Source organism: Helianthus annuus, chromosome 10, assembly GCF_002127325.2.
Source record: "Helianthus annuus cultivar XRQ/B chromosome 10, HanXRQr2.0-SUNRISE, whole genome shotgun sequence".
In the NCBI taxonomy this organism is placed as follows: domain Eukaryota; kingdom Viridiplantae; phylum Streptophyta; class Magnoliopsida; order Asterales; family Asteraceae; genus Helianthus; species Helianthus annuus.
This window is the reverse complement of record NC_035442.2, coordinates 89,997,866-90,016,366: the sequence shown is the minus strand read 5'-3', so window position 1 is coordinate 90,016,366 and position 18,501 is coordinate 89,997,866. Positions and strand designations below refer to the sequence as shown.

Sequence of the window (18,501 nt, the reverse complement as noted above, 5' to 3'; positions counted from 1 at the left end):
TATTCACGTTCTAACAGTGTTGCAGATGTTATAACCCTAATATTTACAACCATCAAAGCTCTACAACATCCTTCTCCAACCTCCCCTTCGCTGCACACCACCACCACAAGCTCCCCCGCACACCACCACCACAAGTTCCGCGGCACACCACCACCACCACAAGCTCTGCAACATCCTTCTTCTCCGACGAGACTTGTTAGTTTAATTGTTTAATTTTTGTTTATTATATTGATGATTTGTTAGTTTAATTGTTTCATCAGTTTTAGTATTAACTAGTTGCTTATGTTTGAACCATACTATTTGAAACTTGAAGTATTTATGTGAATTTTGAAGTATGATTTTTATATTATTGTGTGTATATATATATATATATAAATTTGAAAAACTTCATTAAAACACAACCAACCCGAAACCCAGGCGACACAGAACGACACACAACTACATAATTACAAATTTACACCAGTTATCCCAAGAGACCTGATTCGACTTAGACCTATTCTTAAAACAGAGATACTCGGTTGAGCGAATATCGCTGAAAACATTGTTAATCTTAGAGATCTTTCCGGATAAAAATTACCTCATTTCTCGCCTTCCATATATGCCAGCACACTATCAGAACCAACCCATGGTAAACCTCTTTCGCCTTACTGTCGAGCCCACTGAACTTAATTGCCTTCACAATATCTTTAAAGTAAAAAAGCCACCAAGTAAGGAGTCTTGGTCCAACTACTGATCTTCTACCATAGACTCGAAGAGAAGTTGCAGGCGGTGAACAAATGGACCACAGTTTCCGAACTTGAGTTACGTAACGGGAAAACGTCATCCAAGATAGGTATGTTTCTTTTACAAAGATCGACTCTAGTTGGAATCCTCTCTAACTCGGCCCTCCACGCGAACAAGTTGCAATTCAGCATAATCCATTTGCACCAATCCCATACGAACCTAGAGCTGTTGTCCAAGTTTTGTCAAAGAGTCTCTTGATCGAACCCACACTGAATTCACCGACTTGATCTCCTTGCCACACCCATTTACCTTTCTTGTCTGAAATATTAACGCCGCGTAGCATCAGACAAAGACTGGCCCACTCAGCCATTTCCTCGTTGGTAGTTGGGACGCTTTTCCACTGCCACCTAGCATTCGGGTTCGACACTGGCCTAACTATACGATCCCGAACTTTACATTTCTTCTCGGATTCCAAACAACAAAGGTTTGGAAAGCAGTTTTTAAAAGCTCCTTCTGCATCCATGGGTCTAGCCAGAAATAGATATCCAATCCATTTCACACTTTGCCATTCAAGCAATCATCCCCGATGATCGGTTTGGAAGCAGTCTTGACTATATTACCCCACACCCCTCCTAGCGTAGCACGGACTGGGAGAAAATCCCAAGAGTTCCTATGTGCGTGTAAAGTCGTAATAACTCTAACCCACAAATTCTTCGTTTCCATTTTAAACCTCCTCCCCCATTTCAGGAGGAGCGTTTTATTAATAGTGCTTAACTTTCTCAGCCCAAGACCACCGGCTTCTTTCGGAGACGCAACCCGATCCCAGGCAACCGATTGCAACTTGTTAACATTATTAGCTCCACCCCAAAGAAACTTACGAATAATGGCTTCAAGATCCTTAATCACCCAACTGGTGCCTTGTATAAAGATAGGTAGTGGTTTGGGAGGCTCTCAAGAACCGACTTTATGAGAGTCACCCTACCACCTAAAGACATCACCGAGGCCTTCCAAAGGGAAAGTCTTGACTCAAAAACCTCGAAAACTGGTCTCCAGTTCGCAACCCGGTTCATGTTAGCCCCAACGGTTAAGTCGAGATACTTGAACGATAACTTGTCCACTTTACAACCAACCACCGACGCCATAGATTCCAGATCTGACTCTTGAACCCCAATGCCATATAAGTTGGATTTGGCGATATTAATCTTTAATCCCGAACACACATGGAAACACCTTAAAATCCTAACCATGTTTATAACGTTCTCCCTAAACCACTCCCTGATCACAATAGCGTCATCGGCATACAAACGATGAGAAACCACGGGCCATTGTTGGGAAGCCGAATCCCCTTAAAAGCTCCACCACTATTAGCTTTATCAATACAACATGATAGAACTTCCATGACTATAAGAAAAAGAAAAGGGGATAACGGATCTCCCTGTCTCATTCCTTTATGGCACTGAAAGTCGAACGTCGTTGCGCCATTCACCAAAACTGAAGCCCTAGCCGATGAGAGCACCCCATGAATCCATTTACACCATAACGGAGGGAAGCCCATTTGAAGCATAGTCGTCTCAACAAAGCCCCAATTCACATTGTCATACGCCTTCTCGAAGTCTAATTTGAGGATAAAAGCTTTCTTCTTACTTTTTTTTATCCAACTCGTAACCTCGTTTACGACGAGTGGGCCATCCAAAATAAAATTTCCTTTCAAAAACGCAGACTGGGTTTCTGAAATTACCGATCCGCTGACTTTTTTAAGACAGTTCGCTAAGACTTTTGATATCACCTTGCTAATAACACCAACGAGGCTGATCAACTGAAACTCATTCAAACCCAAGGGATCCTTAGTTTTAGGAATTAGAGCTATAAAGGAGTTAGCACACCCCCTGCTAATGTCACCACTGCTATAGAAAGCATTAAAGACCTGCAACCCGATTAATCCCAATAATCCCGATTAATCCCTAGGCGGTACCTCACCGTCCGACTAGCCGACTAGCGCCTAACACCTTCTACAACATTCGTTTTATGTTTATATCCCATAGTAAATTTAATGTAGATATATACCCACCCATACATAGTCTTTGTTTTTGGCGTATAGAGTTTTATGAACCAAACAGTCAAACAGATAACATCAATTATAATAAATACACAATCAACTTGAGTAAAGTCTCAAAGTTGTAACTTTAAAGTCATTGAATTGGTGTCATCTTTTCTTGGTACCCCGCAAATCAATGCAAAGTACTTTGTTACACATGATATTTTTAAATTTTAGGATGAGTGGTCCACCTTCATCTTAACAAAGATAGTGTGGAACCATATATGACTGATTCATTTAGGGTTGTGTAAAAATTGGCTTCCATGAATAAAATCAAAGAAGAAAACCATGAGTAAATTGATTCTCGATTAAGATTTTTTATAACCAACATGGTTCTTGATTTTATATTTTATGGAATAGTTATTGATTAAAGTTGTTTCTATAATTCTACATATGGGTTCAGCTCGGTTCACTCCAGACCGGACTTGAACCAACTTGAACTTATTTGTTTTTTTTTCTTTAATCCTTTTTTCAAGCTTAAAACGAAATCGTATAATGTTTATATGCTTCATCTTATACTTCACCAAGTTCTTATCTGATGTATGAAATAAGATTTTTATAGGTTCAATTTCATTATGTGAACGAAAACAGTGAAGGACCAAAAAAATTGTATTTGGATGTACAATATGAAAGAAATCCAATAGAAAGTCATTTTACATATTGGATATGTCAGATTCAATTCCATTAAGTGAGATTGATTTGACTTTAATATTCAACATCAACGCGTCTGTGCCTCCTTCGAGTGAAAGTAGTAGGGAAGAGGCCGCATTCGGAATAGAAAATAGGAATTGTTTCATAACTGGCAACCCTTCTACTACATGGTGTGGGGCATGGAGAGAGGGGGCAAGCCCCTTCACGCCTTACCCAGCACCCCGTTGATGATCATGTGGGGCATTCCCAATCCCAAGGCAAAAGTTCCATAGGCGTGGGGCACATTATCAACGCCACCAACTTGATTTTTAGCCCTTTTCCCTGCCTCTTACCTTTCACCATCCTTCCATTTTGTGCTTTGGCTGTCTACGTGGCAGGGCTTTAAGCCTTTGACCACTCGTACCCCACTACAATCTTATTATACATAATAACTAGGGATGAGCAAAATGGATCCGGTACTGGTACCGAATTTACCGAACCGGGTACCTTTTCGGTACCGATTTTTAACATTTTCGGTACCGGTCTGGTACGATACCAGTTCAGTAACGGTTTTTACCCTCAAATACCGGTACCGTACCGTTACCGAACCGAGTATATTCGGTACCGGTATCCACTTTTGAGAATTTTCGGTACCGGGCGGTACCGAACTCATCCCTAATAATAACATTTAGGTAGTGTTTGGTATGCAGGAATGAGAGGTGGAATGGAATGGATGATTACGACGGAATGAAGGAAATGGTGTTTGGTTGGTCAAAGGAATGGAATCACTCATTCCAAAATGCATTCCATTCCCTCAACATCATTCCTTCCACCCCCCATGTTTTTTTCCATTTCATCCCCTCTTGCACCATTAATCAACAGCACCACAACCCACCACCTTCGCCACAACCCACCACCACCACCACCACCCACCACCACCACCACCGACGCCACCCGCCACCACCTCACCCCGACAGCCACCGCCGCCACCGCCGCCACCCACTCGCCACCGTTATTACCCACAACTGCGACCAATAGCTAACGACACTCGCCGCCGACGCCCACCACCATCGTCGACGCCACCGCCACCACCACCACCACCGCCAACCGCCGCCGCTGCCACCAACCGCCACCTCTGCTGCCACCCACCACCCACCACCGACCACCTTGCCACCACCACCACTCGTCGTCGCCGCCACACCGCCACTCGCCGCCACCGCAACCACCACCACCCATCGCCGCCGCCGACACCCACCACCGCCACATATAACCACCCACAATCACTACCACCGACCACCACCACTCACCGCTGATTTTATTACTCCGTTTTTCTTGGCTACCGAACAATACACAATAATAACTCATTACATTCACACGTGGTAACCAAACAAGACATGGAATGGTAATGATCCATTGCATTCCCTCGTCCATTCCATTACCTCGTCCATTCCATTTCTTTGTTCATTCCATTACCCCATACCAAACAGACCCTTAGGGTAGCTTCTTGGCTACAGTAGCCAAAGAAGTCCCCGTATTCAAATTAATTACATAGTTGCCACAGTTCAGGTTTTACCAACTTACACCTATCGGTCATTACCACCGCTGTATAATACACACATGTCACCCACCCGCTTCTACCACCTATAAGTAACCACCAGACTTGCCCCAAATCCACATCAGGCGACAAACATTTCCACGGTATTTCTACTCAGACAAACATGGAAATCAACAACAGAGAGAGGAAGAAGACAACAACAGAGAGAGATAGAGAGAAAGAGAGACGACGGTAGTTGCTGTTTCCGACGCCACCTCCTACCGGCAACGGAATCAACTGATGGCAGCGAGTCTAGGTTTTCCGTTGGCCCTTTCTGATTATGGTTGAAGGAGTGAACCGTCGTTGGGTATTCTTCTACTCTGTTCGTAGAAAGCAGCCAGCAGGTATGGCTTTATGATTTCCCCGCCGTTTGTGAGATAAGGAATCAGATTGCGCTTTCACCTTGGATTTTCATATAAAAGACATTCTATGCATTTTGATGTTGCTTTTGGGTACTTCTATAGCAATGAGTTTTTATTTACAATGTTGCACACCAAATGTTCGATGAAATGTCTCAAGAAGAATTAGAAGCTTATGTATATGTGTGAGAATATAAAACCACAAATTCAACAAACCTTCATATTAATATAGATGATGATGATGATGATGATGATGTTAAATGTAAGCAAGCACCTATTGTAGATTTGTAGGAGCAGGTTCATAAGAGAAACTAGGTTATGACTTCACTTATCTGTACTCATTTTAAACATTCAAAAGAAGAAAAATATAAGTAATGCTTTCAGTTAAAGTATATTCAATTTGCATAGCATGAAATTCTTAGGAAGGATTGTATTAGATTTGTGGTTGTTACCTGTTGTTATCTGCATTTGTGTAGCATCAAATTGTTATGTAAAATTGTATACATTTGTTGTTACATAAAATAGTTACTTAGAAATGCATTTGAGGTTACGGACCTCTATAAATATATTTGTTGGAATTGGTTTAGATTGCCATAGTTCGGCATGAATATGATAAGAAAAATGTGTATACAATTGGGTTTCTGTTTCATGACATCTGCTGAATCGCATTCGTCCTATATTATTCTCCAAGGTATGAGTTTTTTTCAATCGTTTCTCATTTTTGAGTATATGTTTTTGCTTCCAGTTTGGTTTACATTCTTTTGAGTGGCTTTCTTTCAAGAAATAGGAATTAAGATGTAGACTATGATTTATTTCTGCTGATGCTTAATTGTTATTGCTAATTTTGGTCACAATTTTTGTTTTTTTTTTTTTTTTTTTTTTTTTTTTTTTTTTTTTTTTGTGAAGTGGGTTTTTGGTAGGGTTTATTATATGTACATGTTGCAACCCATTCTTTAACTTTGTTATAAATTTTTATGAGTTTAAAAGAGCAATCTAATGACTTTGCAAATTATAATTATGTAGAAATTGATACAGCATCAGCTCATCCATGCAAAAGGCTACGCCAACCGATATGCTTTCCAGATTTAATAAATTTAAAAAGTTAACTTTTTCGAAGGTAAAGTCCAGTGGACCAAATTTGGGTAATCTATCTTAAAAACATTCTGAGCTAATTTGACTCCGGTGAAGAATCCGGTTACCAATATGATATTGTTGTCACAGAAAGAACTTTGGTCAACAGGTGGCTGCCGGCTTAGATGAGGGTGCCGATTAACAGTTCATGTCAAGTATGATATACTTACCAATTGAATATATTAATATTCATTAATTGATATTGTGAATCTGTTTATGGATGAGGAACCTTCAATGATGACGCTCATGATTGGAACTGCTCAGATTCAGTAAGGTCTTGATGATGGCAGAATATGGCGGTGAAGGATCAATAGGGGGCCCAAAGAACTGTGCGCAACAAAGGACCATTTGCGCATGCGAGCAAGATACAGGTCCTGTTTGGGTGCGATGATCATACTTGGTTATCAAGGCAGAACTTGAGTCAAAAGGCGAGTCGACTCAGTCAAACAAAAACCAACAACAATGTTGATGCCACTCATACCATGTACCATTTACATTTTATAATTTCTTTCGCATACCTTGCAACTCTTTAACGCACAAGTTTTCTAACATTTCGGTATATAATTTGTTTTGACCAGTATTTTGCTTTTGGTTTTTGATTTGTGTTGTTTGCTCAAATCACGTTAGAAAAACCGCCCCGCAACGCGGGGGAATCACTTTTAGTTAGAAAATGTTTCGGATATTGCTTGTATAAATTTGGTATTTTGTTAAGTAGATTACTTTCATATATTTTCTTAGTTTTGTTTCAGTTATGAAAAGGTTTGACTTTGGTTTAAAGAATTTAAAAACCATTACTAGCACTATAGCTCAAAACGTTTATATATTTTGTATTAAAAATTAACATTTTAAACGAATACCTTCATTTTTATTCATAATTTTTTTTCTAGATATCAAACACCATAATCATTACCTTGTTTGTGAACCCAGCTGAAGTAAAGATTTCCTTCTTGTTTTATTTACTTGGAGATTATTAAAAAAACAAACAAATTACAAAATTAAGTGACCAAAGAATCAAAAAAAACCTAAAACAAAACAAAGAAGAAATCCTCACAAGCCCTCCAACTTCCAATATACCCCCTTGAGATTGCAACAATCATCAAAGCTCAATGTACAATCAATCAATCCAAAGCGTTAGGCCCACTACAAGCTTTCAAAACGGGGCTCCATATCCACTGCACCATAAACTTCCTACCCCGTCTCCCATTCATATTAAAAGTCCGACCCGACCCATCTTTCATCACTTGACCAATATACCCGCCTCCACCACCCGACCCGTATAACCCCTCACACAAGTCCCCAATCTCCGTTGGGGCGGTCGGGTCTTCACCCGCATACCACGCGTTCACAAGCGGGTTAGACGAAAGCTCCGCGAGCTCATGACCGATGACGCTAATCATCCCATCGACTCCAACGTCACCATTGGGTGGAGCAAGCGAACCCGGGCCGCCACTACCCATATAACCCGGAACCGCAAACGGGTAAGCACAAACTTCGGGGCACTGTTTACCCGAATTCCCAACCCATGCGTAGGGTAAAGTATACCCAACTTTTGAAGGGAAAGTAAAATAGTGGAACCCACAAACAGCCCGACAAAAATCTTGAACCGTGACGTCACCTGAGGTCAGTACTAAATAAACGCCGTTTTTATGATCAACAGGAAAAGGAGCTGACTTAACGGAAGTGGCAATAACGTCTTGGACGGTGAGGCGGGTGAGGTGGGTCCCATGAGAGTATTTTCGGTCGGAATATTCTCCGGCAATGAGGATGTTGCCGGAGATATTGGCGTTGGTTTGGTCGGTGTAGAGTGTGACGGTTTTCCACCAGTCAGAGACGGAGGGGTGGGGGGCGGCACGGTGGTTGGTGGTGGAGATTGATCGTATGAAGTCTTTGATTGTTAGTTTTTGAGATGGGGCCCATTTGCCGTACCAGATTATGTAGATGTTGATCGGAGATGAAAGAACCGGACCCATGTGGTACCGGAGGTTCACTAGCTCAGATGAACCTTCATTTTTCTTGGAATCTGTGAAGGTGATGGGTGGTAGTTTTGGGTTGACGAAGGTGTTTGTGTTTAGGGTTTGAAGAGAAGCAGCGGTGGTGGTGAGGAGGATGAATATGCTGAGGGGTAGAATGGACATTTTGGTATGGGATAAAATGGGTGGGTGAGATGTATAGTGAATGGAAATGGGGAATTTATAAAGGGTAGAGGGAAATGGGCTGGTGACAGCTGCCATATTTTTTTGGGAGTGATGATGTAGAGAGCACAGAATTTGAAAATTGAGGGGGGAATGACGAAAGTGCCCCTTTGTCTTTTTTGTCTTTAATTTTCAACTTGTCTTTGTGGGGTTGTGAGAATAATTTCCTATGGTAGATTTGAATTCTGATGTCTTGTAAGATAAAGTTAACAATCTAACCATGCCGGTTTTATACAGTTTGGTTCACGGGTTAGACGAAAGCATATTTAACCGGTGATTTATGCCTTGAAATCGGTCGGGTAAAGTAAATTAAATCAATGTTTTCAGACCACCAGAAATACATTGAACCGGAGGTTGAGCCGATCCGGGTCATGGTATCGCATCGGAAATACATTGAACCGAGGTTGGACCGGGAAAACTAGCCGGTCGAACCTGTTTTTATAAGGGTTGGACCGGTTTTTTTATATATTATTTCAGATTTAACCCAATTAAATTTATAACATTTACGACACTTTCCGGTTCGACATCCGGTCCGGTTCTGAAAACATTGAAATAAACCAGCCGAGCTCAACTTTTCTGATATATTTAATTGTTTTAAGTTGTACATCTCTAGTATTCATCTTTTAGAAGGTTAATGCCCAAACTGTCTTTTTTAATCCGGTCCACCACCTAACAAACCAACCGGATTGATGTGCTATTTCAAAACTATAGTTATCAGTGTGGTCCAGAAATTCCACTGTGGACACCCCCGCTACTAACCCTAAATCTAGATAAAAAGATGAAGCAATACTGTTATCAAACTTTTACCCACAAAAGGTGAAACTGCTTCAGTTCTGGTTTCGATTAATTCTAACCAACTCCGAACCAAGCTAACCCAAAGAAACTTTTCAAATAGCAGAGCATAAAACCCCATACATTCAACTCGGGTTACACGGGAATTTTGCACCCAAGAAAGATCTCACTTAAACTTGTGTCTCGAGTGTTGTTCAATCAGCCAACTGTCTTGCAACTTCAAATGGTTTCTCAGAATTACAAAAGAAACTCCAATACTATGTCAAAATCAATTTCAAAAATTATATGATTCAAAACTGCTAGATCCAATGTAAGAACTAGTACTCCAAATGTACAAACTCAACAATTTGAACTTACATAAGGAAATTTTAAAACGTTCCTATATATATTTTCTTAATTAATATGAAAATGTGACAAATTAGAAAGATTGTGTACCTCTATTAGTTTTGGATCCCAAGCTGTTCCAAGGAATCCGGCCCAACCAGGAATATTCTTCGCGTTGTTGCTTTGTACCGAAAAACAACTACTCCCTTGTATGCAGTTCTAGGTACACCATCCTGAAGCATAGCATATCATGACTTACTAACATAAAAAAATATATATATAAAAAGTTCACTTTTTGAAAATGCCAAATTGGTGATACCTTCCATTCTTCAAATATACCGAATTGGCGAGCAATTTCTTCGAAATGCTCTTGATCTCTATATGCTATGCGTGCATCTCCTTTTACATTATTTATCTTTAGAATAAGATCAGTTCCAAAAACAGGACTTGCACCTTTTACCAAGTCTCCAAAGTGTTTGACAAATTTATCCTGCAAAAAAAGAAGTCGAAGATTTACCATGAATGTAGTTTAACCAACTCTTTTAAACATTTATCTTGTAAAAGGAATTCATTCTATCATGTTATTCATACCTCCATTAAGTAGGTCAAGTTCATCGATTTCCAATCAATCTTTCAGAAGAAAGAAAAAAAAAAGTAATTAATCAATACAAGGTACCAGCAGCAATAACTTACATACTGTAAGATATACTTTTACATACCGGGCGATCATTCAGCCTGATGGGTTTTAGGTATTGATGAAAAAACTGGCCCAGACTAGAACCCTGAAAAGGATGGAAATTATTTTATTCAAAAAAAAAGAACTTATTTTGACACACTAATTATGACATTGAGATGGATACCTACATGCTCACCAAAGTTGTACGTTCTGCAAACTTCTGGACGGATAAATTGTCTCCCTTTATGATTTTCTTGTAATCTTAGCCAATCGTCCCAGTAAGTAATACACAGTCAAAGAAAATTTCCTCTTGAAACAAAAAAAGGAACTAAACAATTAGGCATGAAGATTAAACCGCAAAAAAATGAAAATTAGCATAAAAGGATATGCTTTTGGCCACTTTGGAGATAGCTCATCCCATGTAGATTTAGATAGCATCCATCCAAGACCAGGGAAAAAATCCGAACGATATAACGTATCTGCGAGATTCACTCAAATTTTACAGGGATACACCGTAATTACAATTGTTTTTTTTACCTTTTTTATATAATTATGATATTTTACTTCAAGCTTCCATGTTGGTATGAATGAAGTTACAGACTTACAAGGATCATGCACAAATTGCTTTTGCCCATTGTCATTCCATGAGGATATGGCCATGATGGACCTATCGTTGAACATTGATAAAAGAATTTTAAAAAGATTCAAAGAATGAAAAAGTAATATATATCATTCCAAAGACTTACTTATCTTTATCAAGGAGGTCTGCTCCAGCCTCAAAATAAGCAAAAAAGTCTGGAGAAATCTCCATATCATCTGCATACAATTAGTATATAGATAATTTTATGAACCTCAGAATAAATAAAAAGAAGTAATATGCATTAAAAAGTAGGGGAGTACTTGTACCTTCAAGTATGATGACCCGATTAAATCTATGTTTGTAAAACAGTTGATCAAGTGCCCACTTGTAGTGACCTGAAAACACGGTAGTTACAGCAAACATATTGAATTGATGCAAACATTAGTCTAGCTGTATCTCTTACGTGCAATCTTGTAATATGCAATTAGCTCTCCGGGCCTTTCAGTATGCACAGGTTCATAATCCAAGTGCTGCAACAAACTGGAGTTAATTATCTTCTTTTTTTCAACTGCCGAACTATAGCAAGTTAATTTGAAAATAAATGTTTTTATTATACTGTATACATCATGTATGCAACATAAAATGTACCTGCATGTAGGTCAACTGCTTGTAACTCATAGCCTTTGTTCGAACATCAGGATTTGACCCGTCCTGACAATGTAAACAATTGGAGGGATAAGTGTGGTAATTATAAAGAAAGGAATAAGCGCTACGATAAATCTAATATATTCACAGATATAATATACCTGGGATACAAAAATTGGAAACTTTGATGATGCAGAAGCATGATATCTGAAATAAAAGTGTCACGTTGGTATTACTTTTCATTAACTAAAGAAAAGTATAACAGTCGATGTACACCATATTTGGTATAAAAAATGAAGAGTAAATTACAAGTTTTGTCCTTTATGTTTACACCAAATTGCAGGCGCTGTCCTTTAGCGCAAAAGTTTTAAGACTTTGTCCTTACCTTAACGTTTCAAAATCCTGCACGTTATGTCCTTTAGGCCAAACTCAGTTAGATTTTTTGGTTAATCTGGTCATGTGCCTTGCACATGAGGGTATTGTTGTCATTTCACCTTCTCAAGGGCTATTGTGTAAAGAACTTTTATTGTGGGACTATTTTGTAACAAACTAAAAAATAAAAGGGTTATATAATCCCTATCTCAACCTCTGCACACATCTCTCTCTACCACTTGCCACCCTCACCCACCCTCACCCGCACCATCTGCCACTGCCATAACCCACCCCACCCCACCCCACGCCACCCCCACACCACCTGCTTAAAAAATGAGATTTCAGATAGAGAGATTTTAGCCCTAAACACTTTAATTTCCCCCAATTTACCCGCCAAATCCGCCATGGACGACCTTCAAGCAACCTACAAAGACGATCTAGACGAAGACACTTCCAATTCCCCCAACACTACCACCATGCACCCCGAAATGTCAGATCCACCACCACAAACCACCACCACCACCGTGAACCAAACCCTAACCACTCCCACCACCATCGACGAAACCCTAACCATCCCCATCATCACTCCCAACACCGTCACCTCCACCCCGAAATGTCCAGTTATTCACTAAAAACCCCACCATTCACTGTTCATATTCCAGATTAAAAAAAAAAAAAAAAAACCCTAATCAATTTCGTATTATTTAACCTAAACAACGCCAAATTCAGAGTTCAAATTCAATCAAATCACAATTTAACAAACAAAACCTAATCAATAAACTGAAATCAACGAATAACCGTAGCCTGGGGATTTGTGCGAGGGTCGGTCTCTGTAAACACGAACTGAACTCACCGATCCAATCATCGAGAAAATCCGATGGAGATCGTTGTCTGTGGTGTGAGGGTGGAGATCTCCGACGTAGGCGGAGCGTGGGGGTTGATGGCCGGAAGAGGCAGCGGCAGTGGTGGTGGTAGCCGGTAGGGTTGTTGAAGATGTTGTGTTCATTGGTGTAATGGATGAAAGAAAATTGTGAGATTGTTAAAAGGAATGTGAAGTTGCAGGTATGTATCAATGCCATGTGTAAACATATACATAGAGAGAAAGAGGAGAGAGATATATAAATGGGTTTTTTATTATATATATAATCATAATATATTATTTTGTATAATTTGGTTTTGTTTTATTTATTAAAATATATTAAATAAATGGGTAAAAAGACCAAATTACCCTTGTGTAATCTAAATTAACAGAAAAATATAACTGGGTTAGGGCTAAAGGACATAACGTGTAGGATTTTGAAACATTAAGGTCAGAACTTGTCAACTTTTGCACCAAAGGACAGCGCTTGTAAAATGATGTTAACGTAAAGGACAAAACTTGTAATTTACTCAAAAATGAAAGTTGGTGACCTTTTAGCTTGTTTAAAACATTGAGCATACTTTGGTAAGTAGAAAAACATACTTAAGGATAGATTTAATAGTTCTTTCAAGATAGTCAGCACGGTTGCAAGCCATAATAACAACTGCTGCCACTGGCACCTGCAAATGAAGTAGAAAGCTCATTCACCGTATAAAAGAATTGATCTTTCAACAAGAGAGAAATACATAATTTAGTATTCTTATTCCAACCTGATTTTGTTGAAACAAGTTTTTCACACCTTTCCCTGCAAATTGATAACAAAAAGGCTAGACTCATATAGTGCAAGTAAACAATAAGTATATCAGGATATGCAGAGCAATAATAACTTTTAATCTTGTGTGTGTGTGTGTAGAGAGAGAGGGGGAAAGAAAGAAAGAGAAAGAAGAGAGTGATGGTATGAACTTACTTTCAAGATTTTGAACAAGTGTCCTCAATTGTTCACGCTCTTCTTGTTGGCGTTTCACAATTTCTGAAATACAAGTAATAGGTGCACAAGGTTGGATGTGAATAATTTATGTTTACCAGCTAAGAAAGAACAAAAGAAATCAAATTAAACTACCTCCTCATACGTATTAAAATGTTACATTAACAATTGTTACTGAAAACACTTGGGGTATGTTTGGCATTGAGCTTTTAGGAGCTTCTAGGTTTAAGCTTTTAAGAAAAAGCTCCAACTCAATAAAAAGTTTTGTTTGGTTGAAGGAGCTTGAAGCTTTTATGTTAGGAGCTTGAAGCTTTTGGTTGAACGCTCCTACTAGTAGCGTTTAGAAGGAGCTACAAGCTTTTAGGGAAAAAATAATTATTTTAACCTTTAAAGATAATGAACTTTTTAATGTATAAGCTTTTTAAATTTTTTGTTATGTCCATTTTGGTCATTTTATACATTTTATTAAAAGCTTCAGCTACTCTGCCAAACATTAAATATATCTAAAAAACTACAGCTACTAGCTAACAGCTTCCAGCCACCAGCCACTTTTGCCAAACATGCCCTTGGTACTTATGAAAATGAATAACTAGGGAAGTGAAGCAAGACACATTCTCAAAATAAATTAGAAAAACGAATTGTGATGTTTTCATCAATCGTCAAAGTTGGTAACTTTCTTAAATAATATAATGGGAATTACCACCCTAATTACATCAAGATATGTCCGGCTTACCCTCCAAAGACACAACCCTTTCCTTCTGCATACTTATCTGATCAATTAGTAACCGCATCTGGCTCGTACAATGATTTTCCCCTTCCACCTATTATAATCAACAAATTCTTATGCATTAATTCTTTACAAAGCGCCCGCTCTAGGTTACAAGACAACAGACTGGATAGAAGAACATCTTAACATTTAATTTTACATCATGAACCATGACTAAATAAAATAGCCTCTTCGTCTCAATTCTCAAAAAATTAAATCAAATAACAAGTCCTGTAAGCATTAGTTTAAATTTATATTCAAATTTTGATGGTTCAAAACGGATCACATAGTAGACAATGAGACATCTCTATTTTTTCTCCCTGGGAATCTATACTTCTATAGGATTATACTGTATACAGAAACATTATGTGAATAAAGGCAAAAGTGTTGAAATTCCGTCCACATATAGGTGGGATCATTTAGAAAACAGGACTACTAATATATAAAAAGAACCCTAAGGCTACATGCCTGGTTTTATCACAGAAAGTGACATGATACACTAACATTAAGCAATCATAACATCCTAATGGTGGATGTGGGGTTAGATTCAAGTAAAAGTCCACTACTTTGTGGATAAACTGTTTTAAAATAATTTATTATTCTGGTGCAGGACAGGAGTAGACTAGATGCTTTCTAGCCAAACAGAGAGAAACAATATCTTAAAGAGAACTTCGCGTTTATGACAAAAATTCAGATTTCAAAACTATGGCTCTATGCAAAACATAATGAAAAAATATCCCCAAGTCCAATTATCTACATTAAAACGGGGTAAAAAAACAGAAAAAATAAAAAACTGTATTTTTTTTTTCTAGAATCGGCCATCCGAGCCCCAACAATGGAACTCAGGACCAGGCACCAGCAATTGGGCCAACACAACAAAGCTATCTTGCCCAGGCGTGCAGGCCATCAAGCTTTTCATGGGATGGTTGTGGGGGCCGGTTCAATAATTACATGTGTATAACTTTCATACTTCCATAACCATCTAGGCCAGTTCAAGTTGCTCCACACCAGTTTCTATAAATAAAACAAAACAGCTTTCTAAAAACCAGAACTGAAAACGAAAAAATCTAAATAACTTTCTAACACAAACTTAAGCACAAGTAATGCCTATAGGAGTTAAAGACAGACAATTTTCAACCATTGTAGTCGGTACCTGGCACAAACAAACATACCCAGTAAAACCCCGCACATAGCAAGCTACTGGTAGGGTGGGATGAGGGCAAACCTTTCCTCTATCCCGGAAGGGAAGACAGGGAGGCTGAGACCCCCAGCTCCAAAAACACGTATTTCAGAAACGTAAAGTGTGGCTCAGGGAACCATTGGGTGTCAGCCCAATGGCCACCGACCCCCCACCTTAAACCGGCCCGAGGACACTTGAGGTCACGGGTTCGAAACATGTTTCAGCCCCTCGGGTTGGCAGGGGTTTCACCGCCAGGCAGCGTTGTGTCGGGTCGCTAGCTTGGGAAGGGGATCCCTTCCGCGGTCGGGGGTAATGTGCATCTACCCTTTTTAAAGTGTGGCTCAGAGAAACAACAAAACAATAAACTAAAAAAGCAACATTATAAACTGATATTTAATATTAAGTTGAAGCACATAAGTAACAGTTTAAAGCAGAAAGAGTTTAATATGATGAACTGACAGCAGCTGTAATCTTCTCAGCATACTCAGACTGTGCCTTGAACAGCCTCACCTAATGCAAAACACAAACACAATTAATAAACTAATGAAATAACAAATGAAAAATGAAAGTAGCTGAACCTGTGTGTAGATAAATGCAATTGCAGTTAGCAAAAGCAAGCATCGGAGACCTCCAGACCATCTCGCCATTGTTGTTTGTTTTCGAACTGAAACCCTCGATCTATCTCTTAAATCAAAACTTTCATCTGAATTAGGGTTTGTATCAGGTCGTGCATAAATATTAACGTCTCCGGGTTACTTAACGAGATTTTCACCACATTGTCAGTCAGCTGCAATTGGGGCTAACTTTAAACCCTAGATTGGAAGTGATCAAGTGAATATGCACATGTTTCTGAATTCTCTTCGTCTAAATTCTAGCAGAATAATAGTAAATCGATTCTGATTTTGATTAGTAAACTTTGCAACAATTTTGCCAAAGATAAAAAAGAAAATCTGGTATAGTCCCTATGGTTTGCCTATTTTTCACCTTTAGTCCCAAACTTTCTAAAATTACACCTATAGTTCCCAAGTTTTTGAATTTCGTTCTCAGATAGTCCCTAGCGTGAATGGGGGTTAGTTTTTTGTGTTAGGTGCGTGTAAAATGACAAAAATACCCTTACTGTCAAATTAATAATTAAAAGAAATATAATGCATATCCGAATGGCAGAAATGGTCATTTGCCACTTTTTCAACATTTACAACCCCTTAAAGCATATTGTACATTGATTCAATGCATGAGACTTTTCAACACCCATGTACACCTCTTTTGTGTAAATGGGCGGTTCTTTTGAATTTTGAATTACTCTGTCTGAGCCAACTTTCTCGATTGAAACATACCCAAAGTCTTTTCACCATAATTACTCTGCACCTTCCCCATACCCCCACCATTGCTTTGCTGAGCTTTTTTTTTTTGTCATTTGCATAGAGAGAGGGGGGGATAAGGAGAAAAGAGAGAGCTCAACCCTAATTCCTGATGTATTTTATTTCGTCGCCACTTCTCCACCGATGACACCACCAGCGCCGTCGAAACCATCTCCTCCTCTGATAGAGCTTATGATCTTGGTAAGTTACGATTCTTTATTTTCCACATATGATTTTGCTTTGGCGATTTTATGAGGGTGCCTTCTGATTTATCTTTGATTTTCTAATTCTATTAATTGCTTCAAGGGTTTGTTGTTTAGTTGTGGCTGGAATCCGAGTCGATCGTTTTGACAACTACTATGTCGTCTTCTAGGGTTTCATCAAAAGTCCAAATCAAGCAAATCTGTTGGGTCCATCACTAAAGGTAAACTCTCATGTCACACCCCCAAAATCCACCTACGGAGTAACACCGCTTGGGAGCGTGACTGACCAGGATCAAGCCACCAATCATATTGAACATAGTATATAATTATCGAAGTAGTTTGTAAAAACCCAATTCAATACAATTGATGTTCAAACCAAACATAGTTTAAGTAGCGGAAGCATAATATGAAAACCCAATGTATGTAATAAGTTCATGTGTCATAAAGTTTAACATAACATCCACGATCCATGCTCCACAACGACCTGATCCTTCCTGTGCAAGCTCCATAAGTACCTAAGGTCCTGCAAGGCATGCAGCAGAGAGTCAACAACTAGTTGAGCGAGTTCACAGTTAATAGTTCAGTAAATTATAATAATATAGTACGCCTTGTGTTCGTTCGTTAAGTCATGTATCGTATTAGTTCGTATCGCGGCCCTCTAGGCATGTATGCGAAGATTAGGGAAAGTTTCCCAAGTATTCCAGACTAGGTATATTTGCATCGCGGCCACCCGGCATGTGTGCGAAGTTTAGTGTATAGTTCGCGGCCTTCCTAGGCATGTGTGCGAAGATTAGTCATATTATCGCGGCCAACCCCGGCGTGTGTGCGAAGATCAGTTCTATAAGTATCACTAGTCTAGTCGTATCTTATCAATAACCCTTCCTCGCCCGAGGATCATATAACTAAGTTCCATAAGCTAGGTAAGTACAAGTAAATAATCCAAACCCATTCCCACCCTGGGAACCCGATGCCTTGGCTGTGTGAACTCACCTTAGTTTGCTCGGTATGCTCAAAGGGTTACACGTTCACAATTAATC

At 39.1% G+C, this 18,501-nt stretch overlaps 2 protein-coding genes and 1 long non-coding RNA gene across 4 annotated transcripts; 1 reads left to right on the top strand and 2 right to left on the bottom strand.

Moving 5' to 3' along the window:
* The first annotated feature begins 4,970 nt into the window (after positions 1–4,970).
* On the top strand, positions 4,971–7,212 carry LOC110885394. The gene is made up of 2 exons (XR_002562145.2): positions 4,971–5,386; positions 6,425–7,212. It is a non-coding gene; the product is annotated as an uncharacterized LOC110885394 (long non-coding RNA).
* Positions 7,213–7,460: 248 nt separating this feature from the next.
* LOC110885393 (protein EXORDIUM-like 5) lies at positions 7,461–10,332 on the bottom strand. The gene is made up of 2 exons (XM_035978519.1): positions 10,160–10,332; positions 7,461–10,073 (listed from the first exon to the last, which is right to left on the bottom strand). Exon 2 carries the CDS (start codon positions 8,761–8,763, stop codon positions 7,651–7,653), a length of 1,113 nt encoding a protein of 370 aa, XP_035834412.1. The 5' UTR covers positions 8,764–10,073; positions 10,160–10,332; the 3' UTR covers positions 7,461–7,650.
* On the bottom strand, positions 7,461–16,808 carry LOC110885392 (alpha-1,3-mannosyl-glycoprotein 2-beta-N-acetylglucosaminyltransferase). Of its 2 annotated transcripts, XM_035978518.1 has the most exons (19): positions 16,482–16,808; positions 16,363–16,413; positions 14,691–14,778; positions 13,940–14,002; positions 13,743–13,777; positions 13,576–13,652; positions 11,903–11,948; positions 11,745–11,807; positions 11,560–11,626; positions 11,423–11,491; positions 11,263–11,332; positions 11,122–11,183; positions 10,905–10,995; positions 10,705–10,798; positions 10,560–10,622; positions 10,432–10,470; positions 10,160–10,330; positions 9,952–10,073; positions 9,512–9,773 (listed from the first exon to the last, which is right to left on the bottom strand). In XM_035978518.1, the coding sequence occupies exons 1-18, from the start codon at positions 16,548–16,550 to the stop codon at positions 9,957–9,959; spliced, it is 1,335 nt and encodes a 444-aa protein (XP_035834411.1). In that variant the 5' UTR covers positions 16,551–16,808; the 3' UTR covers positions 9,512–9,773; positions 9,952–9,956. The 2 variants fall into 2 exon arrangements, with proteins under 2 accessions (XP_021988774.1, XP_035834411.1); XM_022133082.2 differs by having other exon boundaries at positions 7,461–10,073.
* Positions 16,809–18,501: the final 1,693 nt, after the last annotated feature.